The sequence below is a fragment of the Protopterus annectens genome, chromosome 13.part0, assembly GCF_019279795.1.
Source record: "Protopterus annectens isolate FY-2018-M chromosome 13.part0, PAN1.0, whole genome shotgun sequence".
In the NCBI taxonomy this organism is placed as follows: domain Eukaryota; kingdom Metazoa; phylum Chordata; order Ceratodontiformes; family Protopteridae; genus Protopterus; species Protopterus annectens.
The window spans coordinates 352,413,895-352,440,874 of NC_056747.1; the positions used below are offsets into that span (position 1 = coordinate 352,413,895).

Here is a 26,980-nt window from a genome sequence, read left to right on the forward strand (position 1 = left end):
GGCATGCATGGTTAAAGGAACAAAATTTGCCAGAACAAGTAAAAGCTAAATTATTGGATGCTCTTGTTCAGCATAATGTTTTGTTTGGATCAAAAGCTGAAGAGGTGACTAAAAAGATGGAGGATAAGGCGAAATCCATGCAAACAGTTAAAGATTTCTTACAAGTACAGCCACCAAGATTTAGCAGGAATTGGCCTTCTAAAAATTGGTCCTTTCCCCACTTCAGACAGGCCTCAGAGGGGTAGATATAGACTCTCCAGAGGAAGGCCTCAAAACACAAGCTTCTTATAGACCAAGACAGTGGACTTCCACCCCTAGGGGAGGAGAGGACAGATCACAAACTCATAGGAAACGAACTCAATGACTCCCTCTGTTGGGCTGCAGGAACTTCTTGCCTGGAAGCCCCTCTCGGAGGAAAATTCTCTCTTTTTTATCAAAATTGGACTCTTATAACCCAAGACAAGTGGGTTCTGGATGTGGTTTTAAGAGGTTACAAATTCCATTTTCATACCCTGCCAAGGCCAAGCGGATGGCCAGACCTTCCAAAACATCAATGGACAGAGGCCTTAAACCAGGTGGAAGCTTTCAGCCATGAAAGCCATAGAACCGGTTCCACTTTCAGAGATGGGACAGGGTTTTTACTCAAGGCTGTTTCTAGTCCCCAGGAAGCAAAACTCATGGAGACCCATTCTGGATCTGTCAGTCTTGAACACCTTTCTAGAGATTCCAAAATTAAAGATGCTTACTTTACAGCAGCTACTTCCAATGCTGTCCAAAGATGCATTGATGGTGACTTTGGATTTAGAGGAGGCAGATTTACACATTCCCATCAGGCAGGAGCGCAGAAAATACCTCAGGTTCAAGGCCGGATCGAGGCACTTTCAATTCTCTGCGCTGCCCTTTGGATTGTCTACTGCACCCAGGGTCTTCACCAAATGCCTGGCTCCAGTAGTAGCTGACTGCAGACTCAGGGGAATTCAAATTTACCCTTATCTGGACGATTGTCTAATTCAAGCAGACAGCAAGGATGTCTTACTCCAGCATCTAGAATTTGTACAGATCCTCCTCAAGTTCCTGGAATTCTCTGTAAACATAGTCAAATTTGACACCCTCACAACAGATAACTTTTCTGGGTGCTCTTCTAAACACCACAACCCAGATGGCATTTCTGACATCTGAAAAACAATTACAGCTGGCTTCAACTTTCAAGACCTTGGCAACATTAACTCAGCTATCTGCAAGGAGATTCCTGCAGGCTTTGGGTTACATGGCCTCCTGCATCCTTCTCGTACCATATGTAAGACTACACATGAGGAAAATACAGTGGTACCTAAAAAGTGTATGGTCTCAGCATTGCCACAGTTTAGACATACTGATCTCTGTCCTGCCTTGCCTTCAAAAGGAATTTCTTTGGTGGTCCAGGGCATGTACTCTAAACAAAGGGAAACCCTTCTGTCTGCTTCCTGCCACTCGGATTCTAACCACGGACACCTCGGATTATGCTTGGGGATCCCATTTTCAGGGAAACTGTCTGCAGGGCCTTTGGACAAAGGATCAGAAGCACCTGCATATCAATTTAAAGGAAATGTTAGCCGTTCAGAAAGCTCTAATGGCCTTCAGGAATCTTCTACAACCAGGACTACTACTAATATGGACAGACAACACCACAGTTATGTGATACATAAACAAGCAAGGGGATCTCATTCCTACCCCCTTTGCAGACTAGCCATGGATCTATGGAACACAGCTCTAGCTTGCAATCTGGACCTTCAAGCTCAGTTTCTACCAGGGAAGCAAAACTTCCTGGCAGTCAGTCTGAGCAGAAACCTTTCGGATCCACACGAGTGGATGCTGGACACCAAAATATTCAGGATGATAACAGCAGTCTGGGGATGTCCTCACATAGACCTCTTTGCATCCCATCTCAATCATCAACTACAGAATTTTTGCACCAGGACTTTCCACAAAGAAGCTTGGAAAGTGGATGCCCTATCATTCAGTTGGAGGAACCTCTCGGGATATGCTTTTCCGCCTCTTCCTCTTCTTCCACGGGTATTAAAGATAAAACAGGACAAGCCCAAGATGCTGATCTTGCTGGCCCCAAATTGGCCTCGACAGTTTTGGTACCCATCTTTAAAAAAACCTATGTCTGGAGCCCCCTCAGTCTCCGAACCTTCTGTCCCAACATCAGGGTCAGGTTCTACACTCTCATGTCAGAACTCTTAGCCTGGCAGCCTGGTTAATCCAGGGCCTTTGATTTCTTCTTTCCTACCCAAGCAGGTTATGGATGTCATTTTAGAAGCCAGACGTCCTAGCACTGGAAAATCTTATGCAGGAAAATGGAAAAGATTTTGTTCCTGGATGCAGGCTCAGGATTCTGATCCTCTTCTTCCGAACATTCCTTTAATTTTACTTTACTTGACAGATCTCTTACATAAGGGTCTCTTTCTCTTCCATTAAGATGCATGCCTCTGCTATTTCTGCTCATTATAATACAGACCCTCCAGTCTTTTCCCACCAGCTCATGAGACAGTTTCTCAGAGGAGCTAAGAACTTAAGACCTCCTAGACCTCCTCCCATTCCTGCTTGGGATCTCAACTATGATTTGGAAAAACTAACCTTGCCTCCTTTTGAGCCTGCTGCCTCTTCTGACATCAAGTTTTTATCTTGGAAGACAGCTATTCTGTTAGCCCTAACCTCTGCCAGGAGAGTTTCAGAGTTACAAGCTCTTAAGGCTGTGGAACCTTATATTTGTCATCAAGACAGGGTATCTTTGAGGACTAATCCTACCTTCATGCCTAAGGTGGTTTCCAAAGTGGCCTTAAATCAAACTATCCACTTGCCAACTTTTTTCCCCCACTCCTCAAAATAAAGGGGAAAGGATCTTACATTCCTTGGATGTACACAGACAACTACGTTTTTACCTGGACAGAACCAAGGACATCAGAAAATCAGAACAATTGTTTGTTTCTTATGCTTCAAGTTCCCAAGGTAAAGCCATTTCAAAACAGACCATTTCTAAATGGATTGCTCATGGAATCAGATTTTGTTTTTCACACCATGGAAAGCAAATCCCAGGGAGTATACAGACTCATTCCACCAGAGCTGCTGCCACTTCTGCGGCCTTCCTCAGGGGAGTTCCTACCAAAGACATTTTGGAAGCTGCAACTTGGAGTTCAGTGCATACTTTTTCTAAGCACTACAATTTACCTCTCTACTCTAAGTCTAGGGCAGGCTTTGCCTCTGCAGTCTTGCAGGGCCTTTTAGCCGCCCCTTCTTCTTTATGACCACCTCCCTTTCTTTCAGCTTTGGGATTCTACCCTACAATCATGACTGCAACAGTGAAACACGATGAACATAGTACAGTTGTGTACACCTACCATAAATGTAGATGTTCGAGTGTCTTCACTGTTGCAGTCTGGGTTTCCCTCCCTCCTGTCCCCTCTTATTTTTTACTTTTGTGTGGTTCCTTTTTTCACCCTTCTGAGGTGTATTTGCAAAGGATATGGGACCTTTCTCATTTTGGGACTCCTGACATCTGGGGCAAGAAAAACTGGAGAAGATGGCGTCGGCTGTCAGCTTTGTACTCCTGGCGCTCTGACGTCAGGGAGCATGGTTGAAAAGCGGACGCCGGACCCAGACTTTGGGATTCTGGCTGACCGAGGACTGCCTGCCGGCAGGGGAGAACCCTACAGTCATGACTGCAACAGTGAAGACACTCTAACATCTACATTTATGGTAGGTGTACCTACCATAAATGTAGATGTTCGAGTGTTCACACTGCTGCAGTCCAGATTATCCTCCCTCCATCCCCTCTGTCCTAGCTGGACTTATCTGTACCTTTCTATCCTATACAACCTTTGTGGTGTATTTGCTTGTAACTGAAGGTATTTTTTATGTATGTTTTATTAGCAATATGTATTGGCTGCCTAATTGGGGGCACCTGACATCTGGAGCAAGAAAAACTGAAGAAAATGGTGTCGGATGCATCTTGTATACCCCTGGCGCACTGACGTCAGGGAAGAAGTGACAGCATCCGACGCCGGACCAAGACTTTGGAACTCTGGCCGACTGCGGGACCGCCTGACGGCAGGATAACCCAAGTGTAATGACTGCAGCAGTGTGAACACACTGTACTTTATTGATCCTTATTAGCTTAATTAATGATGGTATTTAAAAGTAAGCATCTCTAACTGTTCATTTTATCTTTTTAGGATTTGTACAATATTGTTAGTATCATCATTTGTAAGTGGTTGTGGATGTTCTTCGTGTTTCACTGTTGCAGGCATTACATTTGGGAAATCTGCTGGCAGGTTGCCCAGAGTCGGCCTGATTAACAAAGTCTTGGGTCCTGCGTCGCTTGCTGTCCCTTCTTCCATGATGTCAGGTCGTCAGGGGTATAAAACATGCAGCCAACTCCATTTTCATCAGTCTTTCTTGCCGCCCGGTGCCAGTCGGCCGACTCCTGAAATTTTCATTTTCGAGTTTCAAAACAGAAGTCTTCAACCTAAAGCTAAGTACCCCATTGGGGAAACTTTTTCTTGCTCCTTACCAATGTCAGTAAAAGTTAATAATTGTATTACTTATGGGAAGCAAATACCTCATAAGGATTTTCATTTGTACTGTATTCTTTGCCTAGGCCCTAACCACAACGTGCCTTGCTGTGGCTTTTGTGCGACATTTAACCAACGCACTATTAAGCGTCGGTATATTTTTGCATCTAAATATTTTGACTCAAGATTTAACTATCCAGAAATGTCGGTTAGCAATCAGACTACCGGAATTCACAAAAAACGCAAAGAAAAAGACAGACTGTCGAGGTCCAAAACTGATGATGAAGCTTCTCCTAAGCCAGTCGCTGGTTCGCCGGTTCTCAGTGAGGCACTTTCGCAACCCCTAATACCCACTAATTTTGATTCGCAGGCCTCTACTGAGACCCATTCTGAGTCCGGTATGCCGCGAGACACTAAGTATTGAACCCCGTGGATGTCTCTACCTTAGATGGGTCCGGAGCCGCTGAGCAGGCACCCGGCTTCTGAGGGTGTTTTCAGGCCTAAAGATCTGTATATTAAACAAACGCCATCTTCAAAACCAAGGCCAAAATCAACTTCTAGGTCTAAAAAACCAACGCTTGGGCCATGTGCACAGGCCCCTATGCCTAAATAGCAAATGATCAAAATGGCTGAGGATTTAATTACCTTGATCAGGGGTTCCCAACCACCTCCTGCTAAGAGGCATCAGCAAGGCACTGATTATGAATCTTCCGATCAGGTTTCAATTTCTTCTGATTCCTCTTCTGATCAGGAGTTAACTATTCCACCTTATGAGGACTCTGAAGCAGAAGAATCCATCCCTTCTGCTTCTCCTCCTGAGGATTTTTCTTTTGGAGAAACTTTGCATACCTTAAGGGAACATTTTCATTTGGAGAGTCAGGATTTTTCAGAATCCAAAAAGAGGCTTTAGGGATTTCCTTCTTCCTCAGCATAGGCCTTTGGTTATACTTCCTGTTCTAGACATTTTGGATGTTTTCTCAGTATCCAGCATGGCTCCTGATTCCCTGCCTCCAGCTCCTAGTAAGCCAGACAGATATTACAGGGTTCCTGACTCCCATAAATTCCTTTTTAAAAACGTACTGCTAACCCTGAAACAATTTCTCAGGGTCCCATGGGTATTAAGGCTTCTACTGCTAAAAATCCTACGCCTTCTGATAGAGACTCCAGGGCGCTGGATATATAGGGTAAGAAGGTTTACATGTCTGCAACCTTGGCAATCAGGGCTTTAAACTGTCAATTTCATATGCTTAAATATCAGCAGCATGTCATGGGCTTACTTGAACAGAAAATTATGTTGATTTCTGACTGTGTGGAAAATAGTTACAGGATTTATTGCATTCAGCTGAACAAGTTGGAAAGCGTACTTTGCAATGTGATTTTGATTCCTTGGAGGCCTCTTGCAGGGCCGCTGTAACGGGATCTGTGATGAGGCATGTGTGGCTCAAGGAGTAAAATCTGCCTGATCATGTTAAAGCAAAATTGTTGGATGCTCCTTTACAACAGGGCAGTCTATTTGATAATAAGGCAGTAGAAGTTTTGAAAAAGATGGAAGACAAAGCTAAATCTATGCAAACTGTAAAAGATTTCCTACAAGTGCAGCCACCCAGATTCAGTAGGCACTGGCCTACTAAGAATTGGTCCTTTCCAGTACCCACCAGAGCCACTCAGGTCAATCCCAGACACTCCAAAGCCTCCAGGTTTCAGTCACAAGGAACTTACAGAACAAAACAGTGGGGTTCCTCCACCTCCAAATCTGGAAGTAGCAAGGCACCTCCCTACGGTAAACAGTCTCAATGACTTTCCTCTGCCATTTCCAAGCACTTATCTTTTGGCAGCCCCTTTGGGGGGGGAAACTAGCACTTCATGCACAAAATTGGCATCTAATTACCCAGGACAAGTGGGTTTTAAATATAGTATCCCAGGGATACAGATTTCCACATGTTGCCAATTCCAATTGGATAGCCAGATCTGCCTCCAAATAGGTGGGCAGAGGCCCAGAAACAAGTTATGTCCCTCGTGAATATGGGGGTTATTCAACCAGTACCAGAAAAGGGACAAGGTTTTTATTCAAGACTTTTCCTGGTACCCAGAAAAGACGAATCATGGCGTCCAATTCTGGACTTATCCATTCTAAATACATTCAAGGACATTCCAAAAGTCAAGATGCTGACTCTACAACAGTTACTGCCTATGCTAGGCAAGGATGCCTGGTTGGTAACTCTAGACTTACAAGAGGCTTACCTGCATATCCCAATCAGGGAATCTGGCAGAAGATACATCCACTTCAGAGCAGGCTATTTGCATTACCAGTCCTCTGCACTGCCCTTTGGCTTATCTACTGTGCCCAGGGTCTTCACAAAGTGCCTGACACCAGTAGTTGCATTTTGCAGACACATTCAAATTTATCCTTATCTGGGCGATTGTCTAATTCAGGCAGAAAACAAGGACACTCTTCTACAGCATCTGGCATTTGTAAAAAAGCTTCTAACTTGCCTAGGGTACACCATAAACGAAAATAAATCACAACTGGTACCCTCTCAAATAATTACATTCCTGGGTGCGAGCTTGAATACAACTGCCCAGATGACTTACCTCACGCCAGAAAAACAAATCCAATTGATAACTGAGCTTTTGTGGCCACTTTGAAGCAAGTCATCTGCAAGACAAATTCTGCAGGCCTTTGGGTTCATGCATTCTTCTAATTCCATATGCAAGACTGCATATGAGGGAACTTCAGTGGTACCTAAAAAGTTTATGGAGTCAACATTGTCACAGCCTGGAAACGATTACTATCATTCCTTGCCTGCAGCAAGAGTTCTTATGGTGGGCAGAGGCCTGTCACCAAAACAAGAGACTGTCATTCATTCCACCCCCTGCCACCCAAACCCTGACTACAGACACATCAGACTATGCTTGGGGGGGGGGGGGGCGCGCATCTGGCAGGGAGATACATTCAGGGTGAATGGAGCCCAAATCAAATGCACCTGCATATCAACCAGAAAGAGATGCTAGCTATACAGAATGCTCGGACAGCTTTCAAGGACTTTCTTCATCCAGGACAACTACTGATAAAGATGGACAACACCACAGTCATGTGGTACATAAGCGGGGGGGGTACCCATTCCTACCCCCTTTGCAGACTAGCCATGGCTTTGTGGAACACAGCCTTGACTTGCCAAATACATCTACAAGCTCAATTCCTGCCAGTAAAGCAAAACACTCTGGCAGATTAAGCAGGAATCTTATGGACCCACACGAATGGAAACTGTATCTGCAAATCTTCAGCATGTTGACACACAAATCGGGGAGCCGGACATAGTTTTGGGGTGAGGCAAAAAGATCCATCAGTTGGACAAATTCTGCACAAGAATCAATCTCAAAAAAAGCTTGGAAAGTGGATGTTCTGTCCTTCAGCTGGATAAACCTATCAGTCTATGCCTTTCCCCCTCTGCCTTTGCTCTCCAAGGTATTACTAAAAAATCAGACAGGAAAAAACAAAAATGATTGATTGCTCCATCGCTAACACGGGTACCTGCTCCTACTCAATAGGTCACACCTTCCTCCATGGTACCTGCCTCAGACACCTTATCTACTGTCTCAGCAGAACTATCAAATTCTACACACTCCGTTCCAAACTCTGAATCTTGCAGCATGGCTAATCAACTAATTTCACCAGTTACATCTCTTAGCAAACCTGTGATGGATGTCATTTTGGAGGCTAGAAGGCCTAGTACTAGAAAATCTTATGCTGATAAATGGAAAAGATTCTGTGCCTGGAATCAAGCACAAGGAATAAGCACAGCAATGCCCAATATTCCTCAGATTCTGCAATATTTAACTGAGATGCTTCACAAGGGCCTATCTTTCTCTTCCATAAAAATCCATGCCTCTGCCATTTCAGCTCATTACAACACAGAGCCTCCCCTCTTTTCTCATCCCCTGCTAAAGCAGTATCTCAGAGGGGCCAAAATTTTAAGACCTCCCAGGAGGGCGCCAACTCCTGCATGGGACCTCAGTTTTGTGTTGAAAAAGCTCACCCTACCTCCTTTTGAGGTAGCTGCTACTGCAGACATAACATTTCTCTCTCGGAAGACTGCTTTTCTTTAGCAATCACTTCAGCTAGAAGGATTTCAGAACTACAGGCTCTCATGGCAGTGGAGCCTTTTATTATTTTCTACCCGGACAGGATAGCGCTCAGGACCAATCCATCCTTTATGCCTAAAGTGGTATCTAGTGTGGCTCTTAATCGGACCATTCATCTGCCAACTTTTTTCCCAAATCCACAGAACAAGGGGGAGTGGATTCTGCGTTCATTGGATGTACACAGACAACTAAGTTTCTACTTGAACAGGACAAAATCTCTAAGAAAATCTGAGCAACTATTGGTGGCATTTTCTGCAGGGGCAGAGGATAAGGCTATTTCAAAGCAGTCTATTTCAAAATGGATAAGCCGTTGTATTTGTTTCTGCTACATGCATCATGGTAAACCTGTCCCCAAGGGGATCAGATCCCATTCCACCAGGGCTGCATCTACTTCTTCAGCCTTTCTCAGAGGGGTTCCTACCAGAGACATTCTAGAAGCTGCTACCTGGAGCTCATTTCATACGTTCACCAAGTATTACCATTTACCCCTCTCCTCTAAATCCAGAGCAGGCTTTTCCACTGCTGTCCTGCAGGGCCTTATAGTTGCTCCTAATGCTGTATAATTCCATCCTCCCAATCATAACTTTGGGATTCTACCCAAATGTAATGACTGAAACAGTGAAACACTAAGAACATAGTACAGTTGTGTACACTTACCATAAATGTAGATGTTAGAGTGTATTCACTGTTGCAGTCCTGGTTACCCACCTGCCAGCCCCCTCCTTTTCTGTTTTTATACCTCTTCTTTCTGTTACTATGCTCAAAAGCCTTTTTGTTGTATTTGCTTTTATTTGGAGGTATATTTTTTGTGTTCTAAATTTACATGCGCATATATATATATATAAGGGGCACCTGGCATCTGGGGCAAGAAAAACTGATGAAAATGGTGTTGGCTGCATGTTTTATACCCCTGACGTCATGGAAGAAGGGACAGCAACCGATGCAGGACCCAAGACTTTGTTAATCAGGCCGACTGAGGGCAATCTGCCAGCAGATTACCCAAATGTAATGACTGCAACAGTGAATACACTCTAACATCTACATTTATGGTAAGTGTACACAACTGTACTTTCCTGCATCCCCGCTGTGCTTCACTTGTTTGTTTTGGTTGGCGTACATAACAGCACTGTTTTCCATTATATTGTTGGTTTAGTTTTCACTTGTGTTTAAGAATTTTGATGGCACTTGTGCTGTCTGCCATCAGCCATGCTGAGTGCCCATCCTCTTTGACCATAAGAGCGACAGAGATGACATTGAGGTATCTTGTGATGGTGTCATCCTGGTAACAAATGAAGCCTCTTCTCACTAGCTAAACCCCTTCCCTTCACCAACCCCATCCCACAAGGTGTGGAGTGAGAGTCCATGTTATTTTACATATGAACACCACCCATGCCGTAGACAGTCTGTCTGAGCACCCCTGTAGATGTTAGTGTTTCACTGTTGTAGTCATTACTCTTGGGTTATCCTGCTGACAGGCGACCTGCGGTCGGCCAGAATTCCAAAGTCTAGGTCCGGCGTCAGTTGCTGTCGCCTCTTCCCTGACGTCAGTGCGCCAGGGGTATAAAAGTTGCAGCAGACGCCATTTTCTCCATTCTTTCTTGCCGCGCGGTGCCCGAAGCAAAAGCAGCTTGCAAGTGCCGGTCGGCAGACTCCTGAGATTTCCACAGACGAATTTCAGATCCGAAATCTTCATTAAAGCTACCCCGTTGGAGAAACTTTTTTCTTGCTCCAGACCGATGTCAGAAAGTTAACAATTTGTAATTCTTGTGGGAAGCAAATACCTCATAAGGATTGTCACTCTTACTGTATTCCTTGCCTAGGCCCTGATCATAACGTTGCTAGCTGTTGGTTTTGTGCTAGATTCAACAAACGCATTATTAAGCGTCTGTTTGATTTTGCTTATTACTTTGGCCGAAAATTCAGTTACATAATGCCGTCAGAACAACCAATGACCGGAGTTTCTAAAAAACACAAGGAAAAAGAAAAGGACAGGCATCCAAGATCCAAAACCGACGACGAGGCTTCTGCTAAGCCAGTCGCCGGTTCTCAGTGAGGCACTTTCGCAGCCCCTGACACTACCTCAGAGCCACTGAGTACTCCACGTGGAGCCAGCTAGGCCTCTGGATACTCAAGGTATTGGACACTCGGAAATCTTTCCCTCAGATGGGTCCAGAGCCGCTGAGCAGGCATCTGCTTCTGGGGGTGTTTTCAGACCTACACAGTTATATGTAAAGCCTACTTCAGCTTCAAAAGCAAAGACTACAGCAGCTTTAAAGACAAAGAAACAAGTACAGCATTCTTCAGAACAGACTTCCATGCCTAAAAAACAGATGCTCAAAATGGCCGAAAACCTTATTACCTTGATCAGGGGTTCCCATCCCCCTCCTGACAAAAGGCCTAGGCAAGAGACAGACTATGACTCTTCAGATCAGGTTTCAATTTCTTCCAACTCCTCTTCTGTACAGGAATACTCTCTTCCTCCCTATGAGGAGTCTGATGCAGAAGAATCCATTCCTTCAGCCTCTCCTCCTGAGGATTTTTCTTTTGGGGAAACCCTGCATACCATGTGGGAACACTTCCACTGGGAGAGCCAAGATTACTCAGAATCAAAGAAAAGGCTCAGAGATTTTCTTTTACTTCCTCAGCACAGGCCTCTTGCTATTCCCCCTGTGCTAGACATTGTAGATGTATTTTCAGAGTCCGGCCTTTCCCCAGATTCCTTACCTCCAGCTCCTGTTAAGCCAGAAAGATATTACAGGGTTCCTGATTCTCATAAATTTCTTTATAAAAACCCTACTGCTGACCCAGAAACTATTTCTCAGGGTCCCAAGGGGGTTAAGGCCGCTACTGCTAAAAACCCTGTCCCCTCTGACAGGGACTCAAGGGCACTAGACAGATGGGGAAAAAAGGTTTACACTTCTGCTACTTTGGCTGTGGGAGCTTTAAATTGTCAATTTCATATGATTAAATATCAGCAATACTTAATGTCACTGATAAAACAGAAAATGTTGACTAATTCTGATTGTACAGAAAATAAGGAAATACAGGATTTATTGCATGCAACTGAACAAGTGGGAAAGCATACATTGCAATGTGGTTTTGACTCTCTGGAGGCTTCCTGCAGGGCCGCAGTTACGGGTTCCGTCATTAGGAGGCACGCTTGGTTAAAGGAACAAAATCTGCCTGATCATGTTAAAGCAAAATTACTAGATGAAAACCATACAATCCGAACTGGCTGAAGAAAAAGTTTTATTGAATCCAATGAAGCTTTAGTAAAATACGCCCAACTTATTTAAAAATACTAAAAAACAAGAACATTTGTAGTAAGCGCTTTCGTTTGGCTGTGCCAAACTTTTTCAAACACAATTACTAGATGCTCCATTACAGCATGATACTTTATTTGGTGTTAAAGCAGAGGAGGTTTTGAAGAAAATGGAGGACAAAGCGAAATCTATGCAAACAGTAGATTTCTTACAGGTGCAGCCACCAAAATTTAGCAGGAACTGGCCTACAAAGAATTGATCCTTTCCAGTGTTGGACAGGCCACAAAGAGGCAGATACAGACGTCCCAGAGGCAGATCCCAGCCCCAGGGCTCATACAGGCCTAAACAGTGGGGTGCTTCTACCTCCAAAACTGGAGAAGACAAAGCACAGCCATACAGGAAACAGTCCCAATGACTTGCCTCTGCCAGCACCAAGCACTTATCTTCTTGCAGCCCCCTTGGTGGGAAAAACTAGCACTTTTCTCTCAAAATTGGCACATGATCACCCAGGACAAATGGGTATTGAATATAGTGTCCCAGGGCTACAGGTTCCACTTTCACAGCCTGCCAAAGGCAAAAGGTATGCCAAACCTGCCACACAATCAATGGGCAGAGGCACAAAAACAAGTTTCGAGCCTTATGCAAATGAAGGCCATTCAGCAAGTACCACAGCAAGAGCAGGGACAAGGATTTTACTCTACTTTTCTTTTCTTTTTCTTAAGATTTTTTCTTAGTCCCCAGAAAGGACAAAACCTGGAGACCAATACTGGACCTGTCTGTTCTAAACGCGTTTCTGGACGTTCCAAAATTCAAAATGTTAACTCTGCAGCAGCTTCTGCCCATGCTGGGCAAGAAACCTTGGCTTGTAACTTTGGACTTAGAGGCATACCTGCATATACCAATCAGACAATCTTGCAGAAGATACCTCTGATTCATAGCTGGTTCAATGCACTACCAATTCTCTGCACTGCCCTTTGGCTTATCTACTGCGCCCAGGATCTTCACAAAATGCCTGGCACCAGTAATTGCATTTTGCAGACAGAGTAATTCAAATTTATCCCTACTTGGATGACTGCCTTATACAAGCAGAGAACAAGGGCACTCTACTAAAGCATCTGGCGTTCGTAAAAAGATTATTAATTTGCCTAGGGTACACAGTAAACGAAAACAAAACTAGTACCCTCTCAAGAGATATTCCTGGGTGCAAGCTTAAATACAACTGCCCAGATGGCTTATCTCGCGCCAGACAAAGACAACTAACTTCTTACTTCAAAATGTTGGCAACAAAGACCCAGTTATCTGCAAGAAAAATTCTGCAGGCGTTGGGCTTCATGGCTTCATGCATACTGCTAATTCCATATGCCAGACTGCATATGAGGAAACTTCAATGGTACCTAAAAAGTGTCTGGACTCAACATTGTCAAAACCTGGAAGCATTAATTACCCTCATTCCTTGCCTGCAGCAGGAGTTTCTGTGGTGGGCTCATGTCTGTCACCTCAACAAGGGACAGCCTTTCACTCTACCCACAGCCAGGCTGTCAGTAACAACAGATGCATCAGACTATGCCTGGGGAGCACACATGGCAGGAAAATGTATTCAGGGCACATGGCCCACAAGCCAAATGCATCTACATATCAATCAAAAAGAGATGCTAGCTGATGTTCATTGTGTTACACTGCTGCAGTCATTACACTTGGGTTATCCTGCCATCAGGTGGTTCCTCAGTCGGCCAGAGTTCCAAATTCTTGGTCCAGTGTCAGTTGCTGTCGCGTCTTCCCTGATGTCAGTGCGCCAGGGGTATATAAGATGCAGCCGATGCCATTTTCTTCAGTCTTTCTTACCGCGCAAAAGCAGTTCGCAAGTGCCGGTCGGCCGACTCCTGAGATTTTCATTCCGAATCCAGAACCGAAGTCTTCTACAAAGCTAAGTACCCCATTGGGGAAACTTTTTCTTGCCCCAGACCGATGTCAGTAAAGGTTAATAGTATTTCTTGTAGGAAGCAAATACTTCATAAGGATTCTTATTGTATCCCATGCCTAGGCCCAGACCACGACGTCACAGGTTGTCTGTTTTGTGCTAGGTTTAACAAGTGCACTATTAAACGTCTGTTTGATTTTGCCAGACATTATTTTGGCAGAAAATTCAATTGCACCATGCCGCCGGAACAACTGACCGGGATTCACAAAAAGCGCAAAGACAAGTACAGGCATCCGAGGCCCAAAACTGACAAAGCCTCTTCTAGGCCAGTCACCGGTTTTCAGCGAGGCGCCTTCGCAGCCCCTGACTACCACTTCTTTGGAACCACAGGCCGCCACTGACTCCCACGTGGAGATGGCTGGGCCTTCAGATACACCAGATTTGCAGCCTACCGAGACTAACCCTTCAGAGGGATCCAGAGCAGTTGAACAACCCACAGCTTCAGAGGGTGTTTTCAGACCTACTCAGTTAACCATTAAATCTTCTGCCAAGTCTAAAACCCCTTTAAAAACAAAGAAATAACTTCAACATTCACCAGGACAGGCCTCCATGCCTACGAAACAGATGCTCAAAACGGCCGAAGACTTAATTACTCTGATCAGGGGGTCCCACCCTCCTCCTGATAAAAGGCCTAGACAGGATGCAGACTGACTCGTCCGACCAGGTGTCCATCTCTTCAGATTCATCCTCAGACCAAGGATACTTTTTACCCCCTTATGAGGATTCTGATGCTGAGGAATCAATTTTTTCAGCCTCTCCACCAGAGGACTACTCCTTTGGGGAAACCTTACATACCATGAGGGAGCATTTCCATTGGGAGGGCCAGGATTATTCAGAATCCAAGAAAAGGCTCAGATTTTCTTATTACCTCAGCACAGACCCCTTGCTATTCCGCCAGTGTTAGATATTATGGATGATGTGTATTCTGAATCCAGTTTAAATCCTGATTCTTTACCTCCTGCTCCAGTTAAGCCAGACAGATACTACAGAGTCCCCTGACTCTCACAAATTTCTTTATAAAAGCCCTGTTGCTGACCCTGAAAGTATTTCCCAGGGTCCCAAAGGGGTAAAGGCCTCTACAGCAAAAAACCCACTTCCCTCTGACAGAGATTTCAGAGCGTTAGACAGATGGGGGAAGAAAGTATATACATCTGCAACTTTAGCAATGAGTGCCTTAAATTGTCAGTTTCACATGCTTAAATATCAGCAATTTTTGATGTCTCAGTTGAAACAAAAAATGCTTCCAAATTCAGATCTTCCTAACTATAAGGAAATGCAGGATTTATTGCATGCAGCTGAACAAGTGGGAAAACATACTTTGCAATGTGGTTTTGATTCATTAGAGGCGGCCTGTAGAGCAGCAGTTACGGGGTCTGTCATTAGAAGACATGCTTGGTTAAAAGAGCAGACTTTACCAGATCCTGTTAAAGCAAAATTATTGGATGCACCTTTGCAGCAGGATGTTTTATTTGGAGTTAAGGCAGAACAGGTATTAAAGAAAATGGAGGATAAGGCAAAATCTATGCAAACGGTGAAGGATTTCTTACAGGTTCAGCCGCCTCGATTTAGCAGAAATTGGCCAACAAAAAATTGGTCCTTTCCAGTTTCAGACAGACCTCAAAGGGGCAGATACAGATGTCCAAGAGGCAGAGGTCAACCACAAGGTTCTTACAGGCCTCGACAATGGGGTGCTTCAACTCAGAAAGAAGGGGAAGACAGGCCTCAACCTTATAGAAAACAGCCCCAATGACTTCCCACTACAGCTGCCAAGCACTTCTCGGGGAAAACTGGCACTTTTCTGTCACAATTGGCATATGATCACCAAAGACAAATGGGTTCTCAATATTGTATCTCAAGGTTACAGGTTCCATGACTCTGCCAAGGTTAAAAGGAATGCCAAATCTGCCACCAAATCAATGGGCAGAGGCTCAAAGACAAATTACAGCACTCATGGACATGTGAGCTATTCAAAAGGTACCAACACAGGAGCAAGGACAAGGATTTTACTCGAGACACTTTCTGGTTCCCAGAAAGGACAAAGCCTGGAGGCCCATTCTGGATCTTTCTTCTCTAAATACTTACCTGGCTTTTCCAAAATTCAAAATGTTGACACTACAGCAGCTTCTTCCCATGCTGGGCAAGAAAGCTTGGCTCGTAACTTTGGACCTCAAGGAGGCATACCTGCATGTCCCTATCAGACAAAATTGCAGAAGATTCCTCAGATTCTTAGCTGGTTGAATGCATTACCAATTCTCTGCACTGCCCTTTGGCTTATCTACTGTGCCCAGGGTCTTTACAAAATGCCTGGCACCAGTAATTGCATTTTGCAGACAAAAAGGAATTCAAATTTACCCATACTTGGACGACTGCCTTATTCAAGCAGAGAGCAAAGAAGCATCTGGCATTTGTCAAAAGATTGCTAATTTGCCTAGGGTACACAGTAAATGAAAAGAAGTCAAAACTAGTGCCCTCACAAGAGATAATATTCCTGGGTGCCAGCTTAAATACAACGGCCCAGATGGCTTATCTCACGCCAGACAAGCAAGGACAACTGACTCAATATTTCCAATTGATGGCAACAAAAACCCAACACCCTGCAAGAAAAATTCTGCAGGCCTTGTGGTACATGGCATCTTGCATACTACTAATTCCATATGCCAGACTGCATATGAGGAAACTGCAGTGGTACCTAAAGAGTGTATGGTCTCAACACTGTCACAGTTTGGAAACAGTAATACCACTTGTTCCTTGCCTTCAACAGGAGTTTCGATGGTGGGCTCAAGCCTGTCACCTCAACAAGGGACAACCTTTTACTCAACTCACAGCCAGGCAAACACTGACAACAGATGCTTCTGATTGTGCCTGGGGAGCACACATGGCAGGAAAATGTATTCAGGGCAAGTGGCCCACAGAACAAAGGCATCTTCACATCAATCAAAAAGAGAGATGCTAGGTATACAAAATGCCCTTATAGCTTTCAAGGACCTTCTGCATCCAGGACAACTACTACTAAAGACAGACAACACCACAGTTATGTGGTACATAAACAAGCAAGGGGGCACTCATTCATATCCCCTCTGCAGACAAGCCATGACCTTGTGGAACACGGCTCTAACCTGTCAAGTTCATCTGCAAGCACAATTCCTGCCAGGAGAGAAAACACACTCACAGACGACTTGAGCAGAAACATCATGGATCCGCACGAGTGGAAATTGCATCCACAAATATTCAGAATGATAACACAAAAATGGTGGAGCCTGGACATAGATCTGTTTGCATCCCCAATGAATTGCCAGCTACAGAAATTCTGCACAAGGACTTACCACCCATAAGCATGGAAAGTGGATGCCCTCTCATTCATCTGGAAAAACCTACAAGTATATGCTTTCCCACCACTACCTCTCCTTTCAAAGGTACTTCTAAAAGCCAGACAAGAAAAGCCAAAGATGATCCTGATTGCCCCAGCCTGGCCACGCCAGCACTGGTACCCAGTCTTAAAGAACTTATCACAAGGTCCACCATGAATTTTGCCTCAAATCCCACATCTTCTGACTCAGCAAAACAATCAGATACTTTACAGCCAGCTCAAGACTTAAACCTGGCTGCATGGAAGATTCCTTAGTCAAACAAGCAATGTCTCTCTCCAAAGCTGTTATGGATGTCATTCTGGAGGCCAGAAGGCCTAGCACCAGGAAAGCTTTTTCAGATAAATGGAAGAGATTCTGTGTCTGGAACCAGGCTCACAGCCTTGACCCTCTTGTCCCAAATATTCCTCAGATACTACAGTACTTAACTGAGATGTTGGACAAAAGGCCTCTCCTTTTCATCCATTAAGATCCACGCCTCTGCCATCTCTCCTCATTACAACACAGACCCACCATTTTGTACCTCAGAGGAGCTAAAAACATAAGAATGCACCGTAGAGCACCAACTCCAACTTGGGACCTCAACTTAGTCTTGGAAAAATTAACTTTACCTCCTTTTGAGCCAGCTAACTCAGCAGACTTAAAATATGTCTCTTGGAAAACTGCTCTGCTCCTGGCAATAACCTCAGCACGAAGAGTTTCAGAATTACAGGCACTAATGGCAGTGGAACCTTTCATCATTTTCCACCAAGACAGGGTGTCTTTAAGAACAAACCCTACTTTTATGCCAAAGCTGGTATCAAGTGGGGCTCTAAACCAAACTATTCACTTGCCAACTTTTTATCCAAATCCACAGAATAAAGGGGAGAGACTTCTGCATTCCTTGGACATACACAGGCAGTTATGCTTCTGCTTGGACAAAACGAAAGCTTTCAGGAAAACTGAGCAATTGTTTGTAGCATATGCTGCAGGAGCACAGGGAAAAGCCATTTCAAAACAGACCATTTCAAAGTGGATAGTGCACTGCATACGTTCCTGCTATACACACCATGGGAAAGCTGTACCTAACAGCATTAGGTCTCATTCCACCAGGGCAACAACCACTTCAACTGCCTACCTCAGAGGAGTACCTACCAAGGGCATTTTGGAAGCAGCAACTTGGAGTTCTGTACATACCTTCACCAAGCATTACTATCTGCCTCTTTATTCTAAATCCAGAGCTGGCTTTGCCACTGCAGTGCTGCAGGGCCTTATAGAACCAGCCAGCCTACCTCAGCTTTGGGATTCTACCCAAGTGTAATGACTGCAGCAGTGTAACATGATGAACATAGTACAGTTTTGTACCTACCATAAATGTAGATGTTCGAGTGTATACACTGCTGCAGTCTAGGTTACCCTCCCTCCTTCCCCTCTTCCTTGCTGGTACTTACCTAGGCCTTCTACCCTTTGCTACCTATGGGGAGTATTTGCTGGTAACTGAAAGTTTTTGATTACTTTTCTTATGTATGTTTTATTAGCAATTTACATTGCCTACCTTTTTGGGGGCACCTGACATCTGGGGCAAGAAAAACTGAAGAAAATGGCGTCTGCTGCATCTTGTATACCCTTGGCGCACTGACAACATGAAAGAAGCGACAGCAACTGACGCTGGACCAAGATTTTGGAAGTCTGGCCGACTGAAGGACCGCCTGACGGCAGGATAACCCAAGTGTGATGACTGCAGCAGTGTATACACTTGAACATCTACATTTATGGTAGGTACAAAACTGTACTTTCAGAATGCCCTGACAGCTTTCAAGGATTTACTCCATCCAGGACAACTACTGATAAGGACGGACAATACTACAGTCATGTGGTACATAAACAAGCAGGGAGGCACACATTCCTACCCCCTCTGCAGACAAGCCATGACTTTATGGAACACAGCATTGACTTATCAAGTACACCTGCAAGCACAATTCCTGCCAGGAAAGAACAATACTCTGGCAGACGAACTAAGCAGAAATCTTACGGATCCCCACGAATGGAAACTGGATCCACTAGTCTTCAGCATGATAACAAAGGAATGGGGATGCCCCAGACATAGATCTGTTTGCCTCCCCTCACAACTGCCAACTACAGACATTCTGCACAAGGACTTATCACAAGCAAGCATGGAAAGTGGATGCTCTGTCATTCAGCTGGAAAAGTCTAACAGTATATGCCTTTCCTCCTCTGCCTCTTCTCCCCAAGGTACTCCTAAAGGTCAGACAAGAGAAGCCAAAAATGATCCTGATTGCCCCAGACTGGCCACGCCAGCACTGGTACCCAATCCTAAAACACTTGTCTCAAGGCCCAGCCTGGACACTGCCTCTTATTCCTCACTTACTGACCTAGTGAAAAATCAGATTCTGCACAGCCAACTCGGGACCCTAAATCTGGCAGCATGGCGGATAATGTAACCATTCAAAACACACCTCTCTCTAAAGCAGTGATGGATGTTATTTTGGAGGCCAGGAGGCCCAGTACCAGAAAATCTTATGCAGACAAATGAAGATTCTGTGCTTGGAACCAGGCACAAGGACTTGACACATCTGTACCAAATATTCCTCAGATTTTACAATACCTAACTGAGATGCTGGACAAAGGCCTATCCTTTTCATCAATTAAAATTCATGCCTCAGCCATTTCAGCTCAGTACAATACGGAACCTCCTATTTTTTCCCATCCATTAATAAGACAGTACCTCAGAGGGGCCAAAAACATAAGACCTCCAAGGAGAGCTCCTATACCTGCATGGGACCTCAATTATGTCTTGGAAAAACTCACACTGCCGCCTTTTGAGCCAGCCAATACAGCTGATATAAAGTTTTTATCTTTGAAAACAGCTCTGCTCCTAGCAATAACCTCTGCAAGATGAGTTTCAGAGTTACAGGCACTCATGGCTGTGGAACCTTACATCATTTTCCACCTAGACAGAGTTTCTCTAAGAACGAACCCTACATTTATGCCTAAGGTAGTGTCCAGTGTGGCCCTCAACCAAACTATTCATCTGCCTACCTTTTATCCAAACCCACAGAATAAGGGTGAAAGACTTCTGCATTCCTTGGACATGCACAGACAACTATGCTTCTTCTTGGACAGAACTAAAGCGTTCAGAAAAACTGAGCAACATTTAGTGGCATATGCTGCAGGATCTCAAGGAAAGCCCATCTCAAAACAGACTACTTCAAAATGGATAGGCCACTGTATTCGTTTCTGCTACTCACGACATGGCAAATCAGTGCTCAAGGCCATTAGATCTCATTCTACCAGGGCAGCAGCCACTTCAGCAGCCTTTCTCAGAGGAGTACCAACCAAAGACATTTTAGAGGCTGCAACTTGGAGTTCAGTGCACACTTTTACAAAGCACTACCATTTACCTCTTTACTCTAAATCCAGAGCAGGCTTCACCACTGCAGTTCTGCAAGGCCTTATAGCCTCTCCTAATCCTCTTTAGGCCCAGCCACCCAACCTTAACTTTGGGATTCAACCCAAGAGTAATGACTGCAACAATGAAACATGATGAACATACTACAATTGTGTACCTACCATAAATGTAGACGTTCGAGTGTATTCACTGTTGTAGTGCTGGTTACCCACCCTCCATCCCCCTTTTCTTTGCTGGGACTTACCTATACTTCTCGTATCTTATACAACCTGTGTGGTGTATTTGCTTGTGGATGAAGGAAATGTTTATTTTACTGCATGCATAATTATTGGCATAATATTTTTAGCCTATTTTGTGGGCACCTGACATCTGGGGCAAGAAAAACTGAAGAAAATGGCGTTGGCTGCATCTGTTATATACCCCTGGCGCACTGACTGGGAAGAGGTGACAGCAACCGACGCCGGACCTAGACTTTGGAATTCTGGCCGACCGCGGGTCGCCTGCCAGCAGGATAACCCAAGAGTAATGACTGCAACAGTGAATACACTCAAACATCTACATTTATGGTAGGTACACAAACTGTACTTTTTCATGTGTCTGGGCAAGAATTCTCAGCTTCAAGCTAAGACTGTATAAGCAGGCAGAAGCCTGTACCATACCATATCCCACCCCAGCCTACCCCCACATGCACACAAAATCCGTTATTAGAAAACTGCTCAGTTTCCAGTCTTCTTCAGATCAGGCCACTGACTGAAACTGTATAACTTGCATCAAAAGAAAATTGAAGGGGAGAATGGCAGATGGTGATAGCAGCTTTTCCCCCCAATTTCCTTGTATCTCAAAACTGAAGGTAGACGAGGTGTGCGAGAAGTTAACTGAGCAAAGTAAGGAAAAGGGATTATGGAACAGGCACCTTTACAGAAAGTAAAGCTCAGGCTGAACTGCCATTTGTTGGATGTTAAACCCCATCTGTTAAGCTGTGTTGAAATGTCCTTGTGGGCTATCACTCTTTGATTGGAAAGGGACTTGTGGTTTTTACTGTGCTGAACAATATCAAGAAGTATACATTTTACTAAAGGCAAACATTAAGCTGCTGATAAAATCATACAAGTACAAAATAATTTCATGGAGATTTTAAGGAATGGGGGGATAACAGGGTTTTGTTCTGTTTGTCCTGAGGGGATCTCATGCCAGTCCCCAGTATATGGCAAGGTTCCTTGTATGACTGATAGTTTTGTAAAATACAGACATAATCTAGTTTTCTCCCCTTTTTCAATAGCTTACAAGAGACCTATGAGGCTAAGAGGAATGAGTTCTTGGGTGAATTACAGAAAAAGGAAGAAGAAATGAGACAGATGTTCGTCCAGAGAGTCAAAGAGAAGGAAGCTGAGCTCAAAGAGGCTGAAAAGGAGGTAAAGGAAGAAATTAAAATAATTCAAGTAGTCTGACCATCTTAATCTCTATTTTAGTTTCTAGGTGCAGTAACACTGAAATATAGCATGCATGTATGCCAGCGCAGGTATTGACTTTCTTGTATTAGTATTATTTGGAAGTGGTCCTTAAATACTGAGGGTAAACTTATTGTTTTCCCACTGCACATTCCTTTAGCACTAGTTCTTGTCTACCTTTGACCAAGCATTCTGGGAGCCACCCCCCCCCCCCAACTAATATAAACCTCTATCAGGGTTGTACCATCTCTGAGGAGGCGGCAGACTTGAAGCAAGAGATTAAGGAGTTTGGTCTCAGAAATGAGGTCATTGCCATTCCATTATGTCTGCTTTATAGTTTTACAGCTAAGCACTGTTTTGGTATTAAACATGCTGTTTCATAATAAAATGTAGCAAAGAAAGCTCAATATTTGTATTCTGGAGGTTTACCATTACTGTACACATTTCAGTCTATATTTCTTGGCATGTTTATCAGAGCCTTAATTTTCTGCCATTAGCTTTTCTTCAAAGTAAGCATGCAGAGCATTTTAGCGAGCTGTCAAATGTGTGCTAGCTTTTCCGTCACTGCACTGCTACTCTTAACATTGCTGTTTTCAGAGCAAGGTTGAAAAGGCTGCAGCTATTGGCACTGGTCCTTTCTGTTTCAGAGACAGTCCCACCACAGTGATCTTATGGCATCTTTAGGATCACTATGGTGGGCCAGATCTTCATCCAGTTTGCTGATGAAGCATCCCAGGAGAGCAGTGTATGCTAGTTAGACGTGCGCTGTCCCGTAGAAATGCTCGTAATAAGGCACTTACACAGCTGTTTAGTTAACTCCATTCCATCCAAATCCCCTTTTTTCCCATTTTTACACATGGCGACAGGGTATCCTTCCAAAGTTTTTGAGGAGGAAAAATCTTAGTCTGAGTATGTAAACATTATATGTATTCGCTTGTGTGTGTTTTTTGAACTTGTTCAAAGATGTGGACTAGGCTAATGGCCCTGGTGCCTTTACAAGCCTATCCCATAGGATTACCCTGGCATCGTGCCACCCGATCGTAGTTCCCAGTGCTTCTGTCAAGTAAAGCCACTGTGAGTGATCCCTGGGGTGAATTTTCTATTTCCCATCCACTCATCAATATTTCTGTTGGAGGGCCAGTGAGGTGCTCTGCTTGACATGTATGGGGAAGTCTGTTCCATAGCATGGGCAGTCTCTGGGTTATGAACCTGTCCCTCCAAAATGTTCTGTTGATTGTGGTAATGAGGTTGAGGTCTCTGGACTGTGTGGTGCAGAGCAATTGATTTCTTTAGAGGTAGCATTTCTAATGGAGCTGGGTCAGGCATGGCTTTGTAAGTCGAGCAGAGATCGCCTCTAAGGTAGGCGATATGAGACAGAATAGTTGGAGTTTTTTAGTCTGTCCATATAGGACAAATGTTTAAGGCCTAGGATCCTCTTTGTGAGGTACTTTTGCGGCCTGTCTAGTTGTTGCAGATGTTTAGTGAGGTACATGCCAAATGGGGCATTGTACTCCATGACTGGCCTAATGTGGGAAGAGTAGAGGGGAGACCATGACCTCTTTCTTCCTGGATGCAAAACCTTTAGTAATGAGATGTGCCACATAGAAGGACTTTCTGACCACAGTGGCAATGTGGTGGTCAAAAGAGAGGCTGCTGTCAACCTGTGTTCCCAGATCTCATATAACGCCTTCTGTGTTAAGTGGACTACTATCGATGTGGTAATTCATGGGAATCGTGTTTTTTCCAAAGGGGATGATTACACATTTTTTGACATTGAGCTTAAGGCCATGGTTCTAACACCAGTCATTTGTCTCGGTGAGACCTTTCTGTAGGATGTCAACATCACTTGGGGAGTTAATAACTCCCAGCTTGCAGTCTGCTGCAAATTTTCAGCCAGAGTCCCTTCTTGTTGGCCTGGACATCAGAGAGCTAGATACCAAACAGAAGGACCCAGAACCCTGTGGGACTCCACTCATGACTAGTCGGCAGTCTGACTTGGAGTCAGCTACTTTCCAACTGTGGGTTCTGTCTGTGAGCCAGTTTGCAACCCACCTAGTGATATAGGGGTTGATGCCTAGCTTAGTGAATTTCGTATGATTTCTGAGTGGGGAATGGTATAAAAGGCTTGGCCCAGATCAAGGTAGTCTGTATGAACCACCTTGCCTTCATCCACAGCTCTGGTGACTGACTCAAAGAAGTTGACCAAGTAACCTGTTCGGGTGTGAAAAATATTCTTAATTGTCTACTGGAATTCCTCAGTGGTTGAAGTGTGTATTCCCTACATCAGAAAAACAAACTATTTTAGAAGTTTTTTTATATGGTTCGATGTATGTTTGATTAGCCAAACAGTTTGATTATCTGAACTACCCTAGGTCCCAATTAGTTTGGATAATCAAGACTCAACTGTACTGCATGTTTTTGTAATGCGTGAGGAAACCCACACAAACACAGAGAAGACATGCAGACTCCACACAGAACGCACCCCAGCCGAGAACTGAACCAGGGAGCCTCTTGCTGTGAGACAACAATGCTCTCTGCTATGCCACTGTACCATTCTAACTGGCTCACCTGATCAAGTTAATTAACTCCGCCAAAAGTTTGCATTCACCCATTACTGCCAATGGATGAGATTATGTAAGGGGTGCATGCTGGGGAGTTTAGGAAACGGGTAGTGGTGGGATGAGTGTCTGTTTGTGTAAGCAGATTGATCTCAGGTGACTGTGTTTGCCTGGGTGGTCAAAACAGGGGTTATTTAGGTGATGAAGGGTGTGTGTGTGTGTGTGTGTGTGTGTGTGTGTGTGTGTGTGTGTGTGTGTGTGTGTGTGTGTGTGTGTGTGTGTGTGTGTGTGATTCAGAATCTCAAAATTCCAAAACATCGCATTTCGTATGATCTGTGTTTCGGAATATCGAAATTCCAAAACAAATAAAAAAATATGTAAATGTTTCTTCAGGGGGGCAAGTACCCCACACCCCCGTTACTTAAATATTCCAAGTCCGAGATCGCACTACAGAAAGGAAAAGAGACATCTCCCATTCTGAGCTGTATGCAGATCTTCGTTCACAATGTCAAAATTCTGAAAGTTTGATCATATGTGAGTGTTCCTGTGTGTGTGTGTGTGTATATATATATATATATATATATATATATATATATATGTACACACACACACGTACTTGTATGTATGTGATTGGATGAATGCATTCGTTAAGTGCAATCTGGTAAGGGTGAGGCGCTGTATGTATGAATGTGTATTCAGGGGCTATCACATTTCCAGTCTCCCATAGATTGAGCAAATCCTGCGATGTTTGGAGGGCAGTAGACACCAGCAAAGTTGAAGTACTACTATAAAAGCACGTGAAAGTAACTAGAACAGCAGTTTTGCAGCACAAAAGTTGGGTGGAATACTAGACAACAAAGATACTCCAGGTATTTCTCTTGCTTAAAGTTTACAAGGATTCAAACCTTGTAGTCTCGAGACCGAAAACGGTTTTAACACTAGACACCAGGGTTACTGTTGCAATTACCATAAGTCATTAAAGCAAACAAAATACAAGGGAAAAAGCTTTGAACCCTGTACTTTTGGTTCAAGAAACAGCTGCTTTGTAAGGCAGAGATGTAGCTCCTCCGTGCCATCACTAGATACCAGGGATCTTTACATACAAGCTTAAGCCACTGAAAAAAAAAATTAAAATGCCGACAAAATGCGTCAAAACCTGCACCCTTTTACATAGTAAGCAGCTGATTAACAGTGTATAGCTTTAGTACTCTACATTAACTGAGGAAGGCTTTTATTGCTCTTTATTTTTTGAACTATAAGAAAAATGAAACGCACTAGTATTAACTGTCTATAATAGTCCATGAGTTCCGATGAACAATGCTGGGGCAAAATTGGTCCAGGATGGGGATGTGCCCATGGGGGGGGGGCACCATACCTCTAAATAACTATGCTGAAGTCTTCCAACTAAAGGTGGGAGAAACACAAGGGTCTACCGGGGATTTTAAATATTGTGTGTCACTTAAAAACTTAATAGAGCAGCAGGTCTAGCGTCATGATGCAGATTTTTTTTAACAGTATGAAGAATTAAACTCTTAACATTTGGCATTATTGACTGCACTCCTCTCATGATTTACAAGAGAAAGGAAAAAATAAGATGCATTAGGGACATGTCAACTCGGGGTCTGGTAAGAGGTATGTTTTTGTGCGAGTGAGAATGAGTGAGGAAGATGCCTATGTAAATGCGATGCATGGGGCTACAGTGGTGATTGCCACAGGAAAGTGCTGATTTAGCAGTAACAACACATGATTCAGACACATGCAAATTAGCAGATTAATGAGGTCTTTCCTTATTGCAGCTAATACGTCTCTGAATTGCATTTTCTGTGATTGCAGAAACTGCCTCTTGGCAGCAGCTCTTAGTACTCACAGTTAAATTCTTTATGAATCTCAGGGTACCTTCTAAACAATGCCTTGTATTTTTTTTTAAATATTGCTCTGATGATGTCCATTTTCATTCATTCCTCATCTGTTTGGTTCAGATCTGACCCTCAGATTAGATTTGGCCGCTTCTTCCAGATAGTGTAATCTTGAACTCTCAAGCTCTTCCATTTACCCATACTGCCCCCAGCAACCTAACATACCTCAGGTTTGCCACCATTACGAACAGACATAGATTGAGAGCTCTCGAGGTTTGGGTAGTGTTTAATCAGTAGTTTCAGCTTTTAAGCGAGTTTAATTTCATTTATTTCTGTTTCGTCTCTTTTACCCTTATAACATTTACATATTAGGCCTTTTTTGTCAAACTCGGTGAGAACCTCTTTAT

General features: G+C 43.9%; 1 protein-coding gene across 1 annotated transcript in view; it reads left to right on the plus strand.

The window, feature by feature from the left end:
- Positions 1-26,980, plus strand: part of SEPTIN6 (septin 6) — a 1,039,180-nt gene that overhangs the window by 866,155 nt on the left and 146,045 nt on the right. Inside the window, exon 8 of the mRNA XM_044053963.1 lies at positions 21,991-22,123. Within this exon, the coding sequence (XP_043909898.1) occupies positions 21,991-22,123 (133 nt within the window). The remainder of the gene's footprint in view (positions 1-21,990; positions 22,124-26,980) is intronic.